This window comes from Suricata suricatta, chromosome 1 (assembly GCF_006229205.1).
Source record: "Suricata suricatta isolate VVHF042 chromosome 1, meerkat_22Aug2017_6uvM2_HiC, whole genome shotgun sequence".
NCBI classification, from domain to species: domain Eukaryota; kingdom Metazoa; phylum Chordata; class Mammalia; order Carnivora; family Herpestidae; genus Suricata; species Suricata suricatta.
The window spans coordinates 136,030,602-136,044,635 of NC_043700.1; the positions used below are offsets into that span (position 1 = coordinate 136,030,602).

General features: G+C 37.1%; 1 protein-coding gene across 2 annotated transcripts in view; it reads right to left on the reverse strand.

Moving 5' to 3' along the window:
* Positions 1-14,034, reverse strand: part of USO1 (USO1 vesicle transport factor) — a 92,087-nt gene that overhangs the window by 23,280 nt on the left and 54,773 nt on the right. For both annotated transcript variants that reach the window (XM_029944829.1, XM_029944821.1), the window contains exons 9-10: positions 5,511-5,689; positions 731-871 (exon numbers count right to left, since the gene is read on the reverse strand). In XM_029944829.1, coding sequence (XP_029800689.1) covers positions 731-871; positions 5,511-5,689 — 320 coding nt within the window. The remainder of the gene's footprint in view (positions 1-730; positions 872-5,510; positions 5,690-14,034) is intronic.

Sequence of the window (14,034 nt, forward strand, 5' to 3'; positions counted from 1 at the left end):
TTTTTTTTAACCTTTATTATTTTTGAAAGGCAGAGAGAGAGAGACAGAGAACAAGCAGAGGTGGAGAGAGAGGGAGACGGAATCTGAAGTAGGCTCCAGGCTCTGAGCTGTCAGCACACAGCCTGACGTGGGGCTCGAACTCAGACTGCGAGATCATGACCTGAGCTGAAATCCGCTGGTTAACCGACTGAGCCACCCAGGCGCCCAGCTAGCTGCTTTTGTTAACAAAACTTTTATTATTACCTATTCTTTTAATATGCATATGTTCATTTAAGAAAGATTTCGTGAAAGTTTAAGTAAACTAAACCTTTCCTTTCTTCACACTAATCTTTTTCTTCATAGGTAGGAAACAAAAATGCCAAACATCAGGGAAAAAGAATTTACTCTTCTATGACTATGTAAGACTCCTTAAGTCTCAAGTCTTACTTGACTAAGTCATACCGTCCTCAAAATTAAAAACACAAATCATACTGTGCACTCCTGTTGAATACAATAAAATTAATGAAAGTCCTGTAAGCTTGAACATTATTTATATACTATTAAACTTGAGTGGTGAGTACACCTTTTGGAATTAATACTGTCGTCATTATGCTAATTATGTTTTAGTAGGATCGATAACCATATAAAAATGGTTAACTATTTCTGTTTTTCCTTCAGCTGACACCTCATTCTTCTTAGGATTCCTGATTTCACCTTCCACAAGAGTAGCCTCTGCCTCCATCTGGCTTACCTCAGTCAGGATATCAGCAGGCACTCCCGTAGCCATGAGGATAGTGCACAGCTGCTGCAGTAAGCCGCACTGGAACATAGCTTTCTGGCAGCTACTCGTAGCACCCGGAGGGTTGGTGGGAGATACCAGCACACGAACCAACTGTGAAAGGAAGAGAAAGCAAAAGTTGTCTTTTAAAGATTTGAAAAGTCTTGAGGCAAATTATCTGTATGAACAAGAACGTCTATGTAAAGGATTCCCTCACCTCTTCAGCCAGATCTAGGTGCTCTTCCCTTCACGCTCTCATGGCAACAGTTCTGTTATAGTACAGAGTACATTATGCCAGTCTGTCTCCTGCAGGTGATGTGAACTCCCAGAGCGGAAACTGCCTCAGTCATTTTTGTATTCCAAAGAACAGGCCCAGTATTTCTAACATGGTTTTTAGTCAATATATGAATGAATGAATGAATGAATAAGTAAAAGGGTGGTATATTTCTTACCAAAGTAAAGATGTACTACCTAATTATAAAGAAGGTCTGAAAATAGAATGGCCTGAGGTGTGATAAAGTCCCCCTAATCTGGAGATACTTAAAGAGAGACCAAAACTAAGCACTGAAGACGTGGTAGAAGATTTATGCTTAGGCAAGGGGTTGGCTTCACTGTTAATGGTAATTAAACCTTATGGTTCTCTGATTAGTCTGAACTTGAACATGAAAACTTGAACATAAACAATGTCATCCCCAAAAAATGTTCAGCACAGTTACAACTTCAAAATAATTTTACATATATCTTGTATTTTAAAACAAGACCTAGAAGTCTATGTGTGTATAAAATCTTGTATATTAAGATCAAATGGGATTTTGTAATATTTTATTAAGAGGGTTGATTAGTACTTTGATGTCACTAGAGAGAAGCTTTAGGATTACATAATGGTTCAAATCTTTAGACCTTTCCAGTTAGACCCCCATGGCTTTTTTTGTTTGTTTTATCCCTATGTGGAAAAAAAAAAATATATATATATTTAAAGCAAATACCAAGCTACTTGTCACTTCTCCCATAAATATTTCTATATGCATCTCTAACTAAAAAGAACTTAAAAAAACATGATCATCATGCCATTACTGTATCTAACAAAATCAACAATGATTCCTTAATATTATCTAATAGCAGTGGGGTATTTATTGATGGTGTAAATAAAGAAAAAGTAATTATCAATTTTCTAGATGACAGAGAAGTAGGAAATGGTGATTGAAGAAAGAGGGAATACTTCTTATAAGGATAACAACATAGGGGAAGACTTAATAACACTCAAATATGTGAAATACCATAAGGAGTGGACTTGTATTTTCCCAGAGAGCAAATCAAGGGGAAGTTTGTAGAAGGCAGATTTTGACTCTTTATATGTAGTAAGTTTTTAATAGCTAGAATTACCCAACAATGAAAAAGATTCTTGCATAAGGCAATGAGCTTTCTGAGAGTTGCCAGCAGTATCTGTCCAAAAAATATTACGAGGATATATTCCTATAGTAATAGGAGGCAGAACTAGTCATAACACCATCATTCCAAGAAAAATTAAAGTGTTTTATGAATAAAAAATTTTTCAGAAAAATGCCTCCTCAAAATTTAATCTGTAAAATTTGAATGAATATCCTCAAACACATCAATTTCAATTTACAGAATTTTTAAAATCAATCATGGTTTCAACTGCGATGATATAATTTCAGTTAGGATATTATCTATCCAAATAGGAGTGTTTATCCTCATTTTTGATGCACTTTCATTTGGTGCATAACACAGAACTGAAAATACAAGCAACCCTAAATAAAGCTATAAGGAAACAGCACAGTAATAGGCTGAAAAGCAGAAGATAATCTGTGGCCTGTGAAGTCATGAATTCATCAACTACTCAATCTTTGAGATGGAGACTATATTAAAGTGAATTAAACTCAGTTTCTTTATTTTGAAGTTTACATTCAAGATTTTATTTTTTAAAAGTAAAAAGTACTTAAAGAACCAATTTACTACATATGTAAAAGTAACATAGTTTTTTTTTGTTTACACACAGCACTTGAGTCTAATTTTTTTTTTTTTTTTTTTTTGGTAAGGTAGTCTTTTACTTTTTAAACAGTGGCTTTCTTCAAAAATAATTCTTTACCCAGTACTCTAAACCATAAAGCACGAGGGGGCTCCTTCAGCAGTGTACACTTTCACTGCTTGGCAGGATGTATGTTGTAAGTTTTTGCACATCACCAGATCTCTTCACTCTATCTAATCATGTTTGGAAAGTGGCGTTGGGCAAAATATCAAGCTTACTACTTGGGATGCTATTTCTAAGGTACAAAAAACATGTTGAAAAACTAAGTCTTGAAATGTGTCATATGGACATGTGAAAGTAGAAAGGACGAGGTGGGGAGTGTAAAATAGAAATATTCTACCCATGTTGTCCTGTAAAATATTTTCCTAACAGGTTTTAGGCATATTCTATGTAAGGTAACTGTAATTTATTATCTAAATTGGGACACTTTAAAAATGAAAGAGGACACTATTCATAATTACAAAATGAATACTAGTTTGGCAAAATAGGACATCTGGTCATCCTAATTACCAATCAACCCTATCTAGGCAACTCCCAGGGCATGCAACAATATTCAGACTCTAACTGCTAGAGAAACTATCCATCTAGTTTTGAGGAAAACAATTTCAGAGATGCAGGAACAATTCAGAGATATTCAAAGACCCACAAGAATCACCACAGAGCCAGTAAGTTGGGAAGCTAGTACATAAACTTAAGGGTTTGGAGAGGGAATAATAAAGGACTAAGTAAGTAATATACTACAAAAAACTTAATTAATTTTCTCTGATCCAGAAATCATTTGGGATCCTATTGTCTTCATTCATCACCAGTAAGCTTAAATAAAATTGCAGATGATTTGTCAATTTAACTTATATCAGACTTAAAACAGATTACTAATCTTTAGAGGTAGGGACATTATCATTCATTTCCTAGCAGTCAGTGCCTAGGTCTTAGTAAACGTCTAATGAATGAATTTATTTGCTGAACATAATATTCTGAACATTAAAATTTATATTAGAAACTTAACTGAAGAAAGTAAATTTTAAAAATTCAAATCAACAACCTAACCTATTATCTCTGGGTGCAAAACCCATCAGGAAACTATATGTTTGGATTTGCTTTAAAATAATCCAGCAGATCCTGGAACCTGGGATCCTGGGCAGTTTTGCACAACACTGATGTCTATGGACTCTAGCATGGACTTCATTTAAAGAAATCCACCGACCATTATTGGACAAAAACATGAATCAATTTGTATTGTGGCATTCAAATCCTAGCACTTTGGGAAAGCATCAAGTACACGTTTTTGAAGACCGTGAGGCCTACCATCATTATGCATTCAAGAATTGAGTTTGGATAACTTCATCAAGACTTAGATCCTCTTCAAAAGCCTCAAGTCTCATCTGCATTAAAGCTCTCCATTGAACCCACTCACAAAAGTAAAAGCTTACAGGGACTAAAAATCCACTAAAGCATTCCATTTTATATCCTTTCCTCTGATTTCTTTTCTATTTCCTTGGCCTTTACGGTCTTTCATATTGCTTATGTTTCTTTAGCTTGGAGCCAAGGAAACAATGCCTTCCCAAAGAATATATGTCCAGTGGCCTTAGCTTGCCTCAGTAGAGAAGCGTAAACTGGGCATGATAAGTTTAGAACCAGGTCTTTTGTGGAAGCCTATAAAAATGTGAATGAACAATAATAAATGAGAATGAAGTGGTAAAAATATTTGAGGTCAAATTATATTGTCAGTGGTTTAGAGAGATGAGCCCTTGACCTAAAAGTTAATGATTCTGGCCTCTTACTACATATTTGGTTAACTGGGAAGGTCACATACCCTGTCAATCTAATTTCATCTGTAAAGTAAATCTGATGATATTTTCCCTGCCTACCTCACACGGTTGTTGTGAGGGTCAAATGAAATAACATATATATAAAGGACTTTTATATAAATGTGCAGAAAAAAAAAAAATTCCAGCAAAGGGGCGCCTGGGTGGCTCAGTCGGTTAAACATCCGACTTCAGCTCAGGTCAGATCTCACCTTCATGGGTTCGAGCCCCGCGTCAGGCTCTGTGCTGACACCTAGCTCAAAGCCTGGTGCCTGCTTCGGGTTCTGCGTCTCCTTCTCTCTCTGCCCCTCCCCCTCTCATGCTCTGTCTCTCTCTGTATCAAAAATAAATAAAACATTTAAAAAAATTATAAAAAAAAAAAATTCCAGCAGGGCAGGGTGCCTGAGTGGCTCAATCAGTTAAACATCTGACTCTTGGTTTTGGCTCAGGTCATGATTTCATAGCTCATGAGTTTGAGCCCTGCATCAGGCTCTGTAGCAGAGACTGCTTGCGATACTGTCTCTTCCCCTCCCCTGCTCACTCTCTTTGTCTCTCTCTCTCTCAAAATAAACTTTAAAAATAAGTAAATAAATTACTTAATAAAACAAAATAATCCAGCAGGGCGAGAGAAGGGAATAAAAGATGAAACAAAATTGCCAGATTGTTAATAACAACTGCAGCAGAGTCATGGGTGTATACACTGAGGATAGTGGGGGGAGGGGGGTTGATGGCAGCGGATCTCTATCTCCCAGCATAAGTGCAAATCTTCATATTAAAAGGTTTTCTTTTAAGCCCATCTGAAACCAACCAAATATCCTGGATTTATCAAATACAAGCAATTGTCTTTTCCTTCGGACCACTGTCAGAATTCTTGTCACAGTTATGTCTGTCTATAGTGTACCTGTAGCATCACGTGCAGATTAGTCACCTTCTGTGCAGACCAGCCAGAATTTTCATCACCAACATCAAACCAAGGTTTCATACGTTGAATATATGAGCCTTCTTTAAAAAAATTTTGATTTGAATTGTTGTTTTTTAACAAGTTTTGGAGCAAAATCAGACAATCTTCCACTACTATGCCTGGGAAAAGAATGTAAAATGGAAGGGTTAAGACTGATAAAACCTGAAGGAAAAATTCAATCCCCAAACACTTTTAAATAAAAGACAAATTTCCAAGCTCAGTATTTCTTCAGTACAGCAAAGCAAAAAGCCTGATTCCTGACGATGACAGGCCATAAGCTGCGTGTTCTTTCTCAGGTTTCCAGTGATCTCTTGACCTCTCTGGTCAACTCTCCTCACCTCAGTAACTCAGATTTTTTCTTCAGATCCTACATCAAGACCTGATGACTAGGTTAGTATCACCAGCCACATGCTTTCACAAGAGTCTGCTCCTTTTATTATTATGTAGTAGGTCTTCTCCAGTAGATTATAGTACATAAAGACAGGAATGTGAATGTCCTACTAGGATACAGTGACCTACTCTATATCCTCAGCAGAGACAGAGACAAGATATCAGGTCTATACATATCAGCTCACTATTAAATATTTGTTGAATGAATCAATCATATCTTATTTAGTCACTAAGAAGCACTTGACATTGTTGTCTTGAGGTCTCTTCCTTGAAACTTCCTCTTTCCTTGGTTTCTAAAACAAACTACTCTCTCTTGATTTTCCTTACAGATCTCTGGCCACTCCTCAGGCTTCTTATCTTTCCTGGTTCCTCTTCTCATTTACTCCTATCCCCGCTTACAACATATTATCCTATAGGGCAATTCTAGCCACACCACAGCACACACTATTATCACAGCTTAAAGCTTATCAGCTGATCTCTACCCTGTACTAGTCTAAACAAGGATCTGTTTCTTCCATTAAGAATATGCTAATGTTAGATGTTCACAGCTAATAATTTCCTCTAAGCAGTACACTCACACTTTTACTCCTAGTAGTTGAGCTTTGTGTTTATAAAAATCAGTTGCCTTTTTTTTTTTTTAACTGACTTATTTTTGGGGCACCTGGCTGGCTCAGTCAGAAGAGCCCATGACTCTTGATATCGGTTGGGGCTGTTTGAGTTTGAGCCCTACACTGAGTGCAGAGATGAAATAAATAAAACTTTAGGGCTGTCTGGGTAGCTCAGTCAGTTGGGTGTTTGACTGTTGATTTTGACTCAGGTCATGATCTCACAGTTCATGGATTCAAGGCCTGCACTGGCCTCTATGCTGACAGCATGGAGCCTGCCTGGGATTCTCTCCCTCCCTCTCTCCCTCCCTCCCTCTCTCCCTCCCTCTCTCTCTCTCTCTCTCTCTCTTTCCCTCTCCCTCTCCCTCTCTCTCCCTCCCTCTCTTTGCCCCTCCCCGGTCACTTACTCACTCTTACAATAGATTTAAGAATTTAAAAAAACAAAAACACTTTATATCTTAGAGCAGCTTTAGGTTTACAGAAAAACAAGTAAAAGGAATTCTCATATACTCTCTCCCTCTCAGTTTCCCCTTTAATTAGTAGCTAGCATTAGTGTGGTACATTTGTTATGACTGGTGAATGAAAATGGATACATTTTTAAAGGCCACAGTGCACATTAGGGTTCCCTCTGTGTTGTGTGGGGTTTGGCCTATTAGTTTCGACATACATATAACACCATTTATCTACTATTACAGTATCATACAGGATGGCTTCACTGCTCTAAAATCCTGTTACACCTATTCATTTCTTTTTTCACACCCCAACGCCTGTAAATCATTTGTGTTTTTACTGTGTTTATACAGTTTTATCTATTTCAGATATCATACAGTTGGAATCACAGAGTATCTAGCCTCTTCAGACTGGCTTATTTTGCTTAGCAATTTGCATTTAAGGTTTCTCCATGTCTTTTCGTGACTTGATGACATTTTATTGTTGAGCAATAGTGGATTGTGTGGATGTACCACAGTTTACCCATTCATCTACTGAAGGACTTCTTGATGGCTTGTAAGCTTTAACAGTTATAAATAAAGTCACTATAAACATTCGTGCACAAGATTTTATATGGATATAAATTTTCCAATCATCTGGAGAAATACCAAGGAGTGTGATTGTTGGATCATATGCTAAGAAAGTGCCAAACTGTCTTTCAAAGTGTGTCATTTTGCACTACCCCCAGCAGTGAATGAGGGCTCCTGTAGTTCCACATCCTTGCCTGCTTTTCCTGCTGTTGGTGCTCTGCATTTTCACCATTGCACAGCAGGTGTACAGTGATAGCTCATTGTTTTAGTTTGCATTTCCCTAATGACATATGGTGTTGAGCATCTTTTCACATGCTATTTGCCATCTATATATCTTCTTTGGTGATGTTTTTTGCCCATTTTTAAATTGGGTTATGTTGAATTTTAAGAGTCCTTTGAGTCTCTCGGGTATAACTTCCTTCTCAGATATAATATGTAAATATTTTCTCCCATCCTGTGGTTTATCTTTTCATTCTCTTAACAGCGTCTTGTAGAGAAATTTTCAACATTAATGAAATCGCACTTATCAGTTTTCTCTTTCATGGATCATGCCTTTGGTATTGTATCTAAAAGTAAATTATTTTTGTAATTTACAAATCTACCATGCTATTTGTACTAGTTATTAATTACTATTCACATAACTTTAATCACAGCATGTTACAATTGTTATATATTTTATTATTAGTTGTTGTTAATCTCTTATTGTACCTAATTTATAAATAAAATATTATCACAGGTATGTATGCATAGCAAAAAACATTAGTATATATAGGATTTGGTACTATCTGTGGTTTTAGGCATCCACTGGGCGTCCTGGAATGTATTCCTTATAGATACGAGGGGATGACTATTTAATAACCGCTATTTTTATAAAAACTAAGTTTAAGCCTTTGGCAAAACATAAATGAAATGAAAACAAGTCATTAAGAACAGCTGTTGTTATATATGGGTAACACAAGTCCGAAAAAACAAGAACAGTAATTGTAAAAACCCAGAAAGATCTTGCACTCCTCTATAAAGAAATCAAAAAGCAAATCTTACATCAAGTATTATAATATGATATATGAAAGATGCAGAAAGATGGAAAAATTCCAATGAGTAGACCCATATTCAAGGGAAAGGTTTTGGCCCTAACTCAAAAGATCAGCATATCAATGCACATTAGAAAAAAAATGTCTGACATTTAACTTGAAATAGTGAAATAACGTGCATATTTTAAGTCCTTTTTAAAAATCTCTGATTTAACCAATCCTGATCTCTCCAAATTAGAGGCTTCCTTATCTCATACTGCTGAACCATGTGGATCCTCACCTCCTGGTTATGAAGAACCATCAATCTCCATCAAATGAGATGTACCACTAGGAGCATCTGAAAGCTCTGGAGGAAACCGAGTATCAAAGCCCTCACTATAACTGGCAGCCTTCCCTCCACTGGGTCAAGGCCACCATCAGTTACAAGGAGGCCCTGGAACTTATCTTAGCAATCCTAAAGACAAGCTAATTCTATGTTGCCTTAAAATCCTGTTTTCCTCGGTCATCTCTGAAAATATGCACCTTCCTAATTACCTACGCTCTTCTATTTTCTCATCTTAGAATACTTTGTTTCTTTTTCTCTACTTAATCTCCTTTTGACTTTTTTATTATGCTACTTCCAACTCCCATGTATTAGTTAATAAAACCTACTATACCCCCAATCACTTCATGAAATGTTTTTTTCCTTAAAGAAGCTACCTTATCTTGTAACATTCTGAAGTGAAAGCAGTTAATGCTCTCAGTCCCATGTACCTCAGGGTCAGGATATGGAGTCTATGGTCCTCCTGGCCCAGTGTACTTTCCAGAGACCAAAGTTCCTCTACCCTCTCACAAAATCTCCTGTTCCCTTGAGGGTCAGGCCACCTGCCTGTATTATCCCTTATCACTCCTAAATGCAGTTATGTAACAAAACTTTGTTAACTGAAAACATCTCCAGCATCTTGCTCCAAATTTTCTTTCTCTAGTGTTGTCACTCTTGATTCCAATGAGAATCCAATACCTGGACTTCAAAGTTCCATGTTCTCATCTTCAAGAGAATTCTCACTCCACTACTAAAACCTCCCATTTTTCCAGCTCAGTATTCTCAACGTATCTGTTCTATGGCTTCCCTGAGACTTTCAACCCATCAACAAGCTTTTGAAACCCCATTTTAGAAACTCCATCTTCCTTCCTTCCTTGTCTAGCTTAGATTATATAGATCTTCCTTTCTTACACTCTATAGATAATATACTAAGTTCTCTTGCCTTACTGTCTTTTCATAGTACCTTCCTGGAAAACACACAATCCTGTGGAAAGCTAACTGCTTGGCTTTTTCTCTATCTCGCACCTTGGCAGCTGAGTGTTAGAAGACAGTGGGGGGATGCAATCACATAATCAAGAAGCTCTGCAGTGCTGTAAAATCCTGATGAAAACTCTCAATGGGGCCTTTATCCCTGACTGGAAATCTTCCTAATTTCAACAGTCAACTAGCTCTCCTATTCTCCAAAAGACTTTTTAATCTTCTCCATAATTCTCAACTGCGTCTTCCTCTTTCACTCTTGGCATATGACTCTGCCTTCAATTCAACTCCCTGTGCCTTCTCCATTACAATGGAAGATGTCCTTCTCCTATCTTAAAAGCCAATTCCTCCCCTTGCTCTAGATTCCATTCCTTCTTTTTTTGTATTTATGTTCCACTGATTGATCATTGATCATCCGTTCTCTCTCCTGTCTTCTCCCTCTTTTCTACTTATGTTGGTTGTAGCATCTCTCTTTTTAAAGAAAACCCCCTCACAGACTAAAGGAGAAGAATACTGTGATAATCTCCATAGATGTAAAAATTAAAAAAAAATTCCCTAAGGTTCAAGATTCATTCATGATAAAAAACTCTTAGCAAAAATCAAACTTAACGGTGGGTCATCAGCATTCTCTCTAGAGTCAGCAACATTCAACTGTACTAAAGATGCTAATTAGTGGAAAAGACAAGAAAGGAAGGTGGTGCAAAAACTGAAAAGGAAGAAAAACAATTACTGTTTTTAGTAGAAAACAGGATCATCTGCACAGGAAGCTCCATTAGAACTAAGGGCTTAATAAAGTGGTTGGACACAAGGTCAACAAAGAAAAATCAAGTAGTGACCAGTTTGAGAATGTAGTAGAAAAAGATCCCATTAATATGGTAAGAAAAACTGTAAGATGCCTAGGAATGAATCTAATAATAACAATTGAAAATGCTTTTGCTCAAAATTATAAAACATGACTCAGAGACATAAAAGAAGATCTGAATAAATTAAGAGATAGACCTGGGTTCATAAATGGGAAAAGTCAATTCAGTAAAGATGACAATTCTCCTTAATCTGTAAACCCAATATATTTCCAATCCAAGTTCTAACAGTGGGACACCTCAGTGGCTCAGTCAATAGAGCATGTGACTCTTGATCTCAGGGTTGTGAGTTCAAGCCCCACACTGGGTAAAGAGATTACTTTAGGGGGAAAAAATTTCCAACAGGGATTTTCATAGACCTTGACTAGTAAACAAGTTTCATTCAAATTAAAGAACAAAAGGAAAAGGCGTGCTAAGACAATTGAGAATTCAGAATTCATTCAGATAACCAAAATATATTTCTCAGATAATATTTGGTCTTCATCCACAGTTCCTGAAAACTCCTCAGGGTCATAAAGGTGAAATGGTTTATCTTGCTATTAATGAAAGTGATATGGGGATGTCACCCAAGGGTAGAGGCTGGTTGCCAGGAAGACCAACCATGTGACTAGAGGGTAGGAATTTTCAGTACACCCCCCACCCTCCCAGGCAACTCCCCCACCTCCAGGGAGGGGAGAGAGGCTGGAGGTTGAATCAGCTAATGGCCAATGACTTAGTCAATCATGAATTTGTAATGAAGGCTCCATAAAATCCCAAGAGGACATTTTCTCACTTCTTTTCAGAGAGCCTCCACACTTGGGGAACCAGAGTGTTTCCACACATCACTGAGCTGGGCCACAAATCTGTGAGAACAGAAGCTCCTTTCTTTGGGACCTCTCCCTATATATTTCTTCATGTGGCTGGTGATTCATATTCTTTAATAAATCAGTAAGCATAAAAAAAAAATAAACCAGCAAAGATAAGTGTTTCCCTGCATTCTGTCAAGTGGGTCAGAAGCACAGGAGACAGCCTAGGGCTTGTGACTGGCATCTGACAGGGGGGTTGTGGAATCTGATGCTATCTCTGAGTAGATAGTATTAGAATTGAGCTGAATTCTCAAATACTCTGCTGGTATCTAACACTGGAATTGGATCTGGGAAGCTTAGGAGAGCCAATATAAAAGGTTTTTCCTATATTCTGATAGATAAAAAAATATTATGAGGTTTAATAATTAAGAAAGTGTGGTTTTCATACAGAGTGAGACAAAAAGACAAATAGAACAGAGAACTCAGAAACAGACCTTCACACATGTGGATGTTTGATTACAAATATACCATCTTTCAAATGCAAATTCCACATTAATTAAATGTGAAAGATAAAATTGCAAAGCCTTTAGTAGAAAATGCTAAAAAAGCTCTTTACAACCTTGAGGTAGAGAGAAATTTTTTTAAACAAGACACAAAAGTCAGTTAAGTGCCAAGTTCTTGATTTTGGCTCTGGTCATAATCTCACAGTTTGTGAAACTGAGTCCCATGTTGGGCTCTGCACCCAGTGCTTGGGATTCTATCTCTCTCTCTCTCCCCGTCTCCCTCTCGCTCAAACATAAATAGATAAGGGGCATCTGGGTGGCTCAGTCGGTTGAACATCCGGCTTCACTCAGGTCATGATCTCATGGTTCATGGGTTTGGCCCCGCATCGGGCTCTGTGCTGACAGCTCAGAGCCAGGAGCTTGCTTCAGATTGTGTCTCCCTTTCTCTCTGCCCCTCCCCTGCTCACGCTCTGTCTCTCTCTCTCAAAATAAAATAAAGACATAAAAAACTATTTAAAAAATTGATAAACATTTATTTATTTACTTATTTACTTATTTATTTATTTAAACAGGGGACTCCTGTTTAACTGTGTTACTTACACTGTGAATAACTAAAAGGGATCAAATGTAGGCAAACTGTAGATTACATAAAAAAGAGGAGAAAGCAATCCTAGATCCAGAAAGTAAATCAGATGAATCTCAGCGGCTTCTCATAAATGTTATTCAAATAGGTTTTATTAAAAATCTGACTAGATAATAAGACACAGATCACCTGCCGTGGGATCAAATTCTGACTCCATACATGGCCATATGCAAGTTATCTATTAGAGAGGCTTCATTTCCTCAAATACAAATCAAAGATAATAATATATTACAAAGTGGTATAAGATTAAATAAGCTAAGGTGCCTGGGTGGCTCAGCAGGTTGAGTGTTCAACTTCGGCTCAGGTTATGATCTCACAGTTTGTGGGCTCAAGCCCCACATTAGGCTCAGTGCCGACAGCTCAGAGCCTGGAGTCTGCTTCAGATTCTGTGTCTCCCTCTCTCTCTTGCTCCTCCCCCACTCATGCTCACTCTCTCTCATTCTCTCTCTCAAAAAAACATTAAAAAATAAAATCTAACTGAAATTACAAAAAAACCCAAAAAAATGAAAAGCAAAAATCTCAGTGAGATATCAATCACACCCATCAAACTGGGAAGGAAGAATTGACTAGAATGTGAAGAAAAAAACTTAAAAGCACTGCTCCTTGATGTATAAACTGATAAAACCACTTAAGAAAGCCATCTGGCAATATGTGGTAAAGATGCAAAAAGTAAAATTCTATTTGTAGGTATATAACATAGCAAAACTTCATATACAAGTAGACACAAAAAACCATTCATGACAAAAGTTTATAGTAGCAAAAACAGATACAATCTGGCAATTCAATTAAAAAAACAGATCATAGAATATTTATACTACGGAATAATATATAGCACTTAAAATGAATACACTAGAGTAACATGTATCAATATGGATAAATCTCAAAAACATGTTGGATAAAAACAGCCAGTTGTAAAATTATTCTCAGGAGGATAGTTTTTATCTAGTTTGAGAATGTGCAAAATAATGCTGTGTATGTGTATAGACTCACACAAACACATGTTAAAAGTATAAAAACACACACAGGATGGAAAAATAAAATCTGAATACTGTTACCTTCTTTAAGGCAGAGTAACAGAATGGTTATACAAAGGACTTAACTATCTGTTGTGTCTTATTTCTTTAAAAAAAAATTTTTTTTTAACATTTATTTTTGAGAGACAGAGCATGACAGGGGGAGGGGCAGAGAGAGAGGGCGACACAGAATCCAAAGCAGGTGCCAGGTTCCCAGCTGTCAGCAGAGTCCACTATGGGGCTTGAACCCACAGACTGTGAGATCATGACCTGAGCTGAAGTTGGATGCTCAACTGACTGAGCCACCCAGTTAAATAGTAAAAAAAAAAAAAAAAA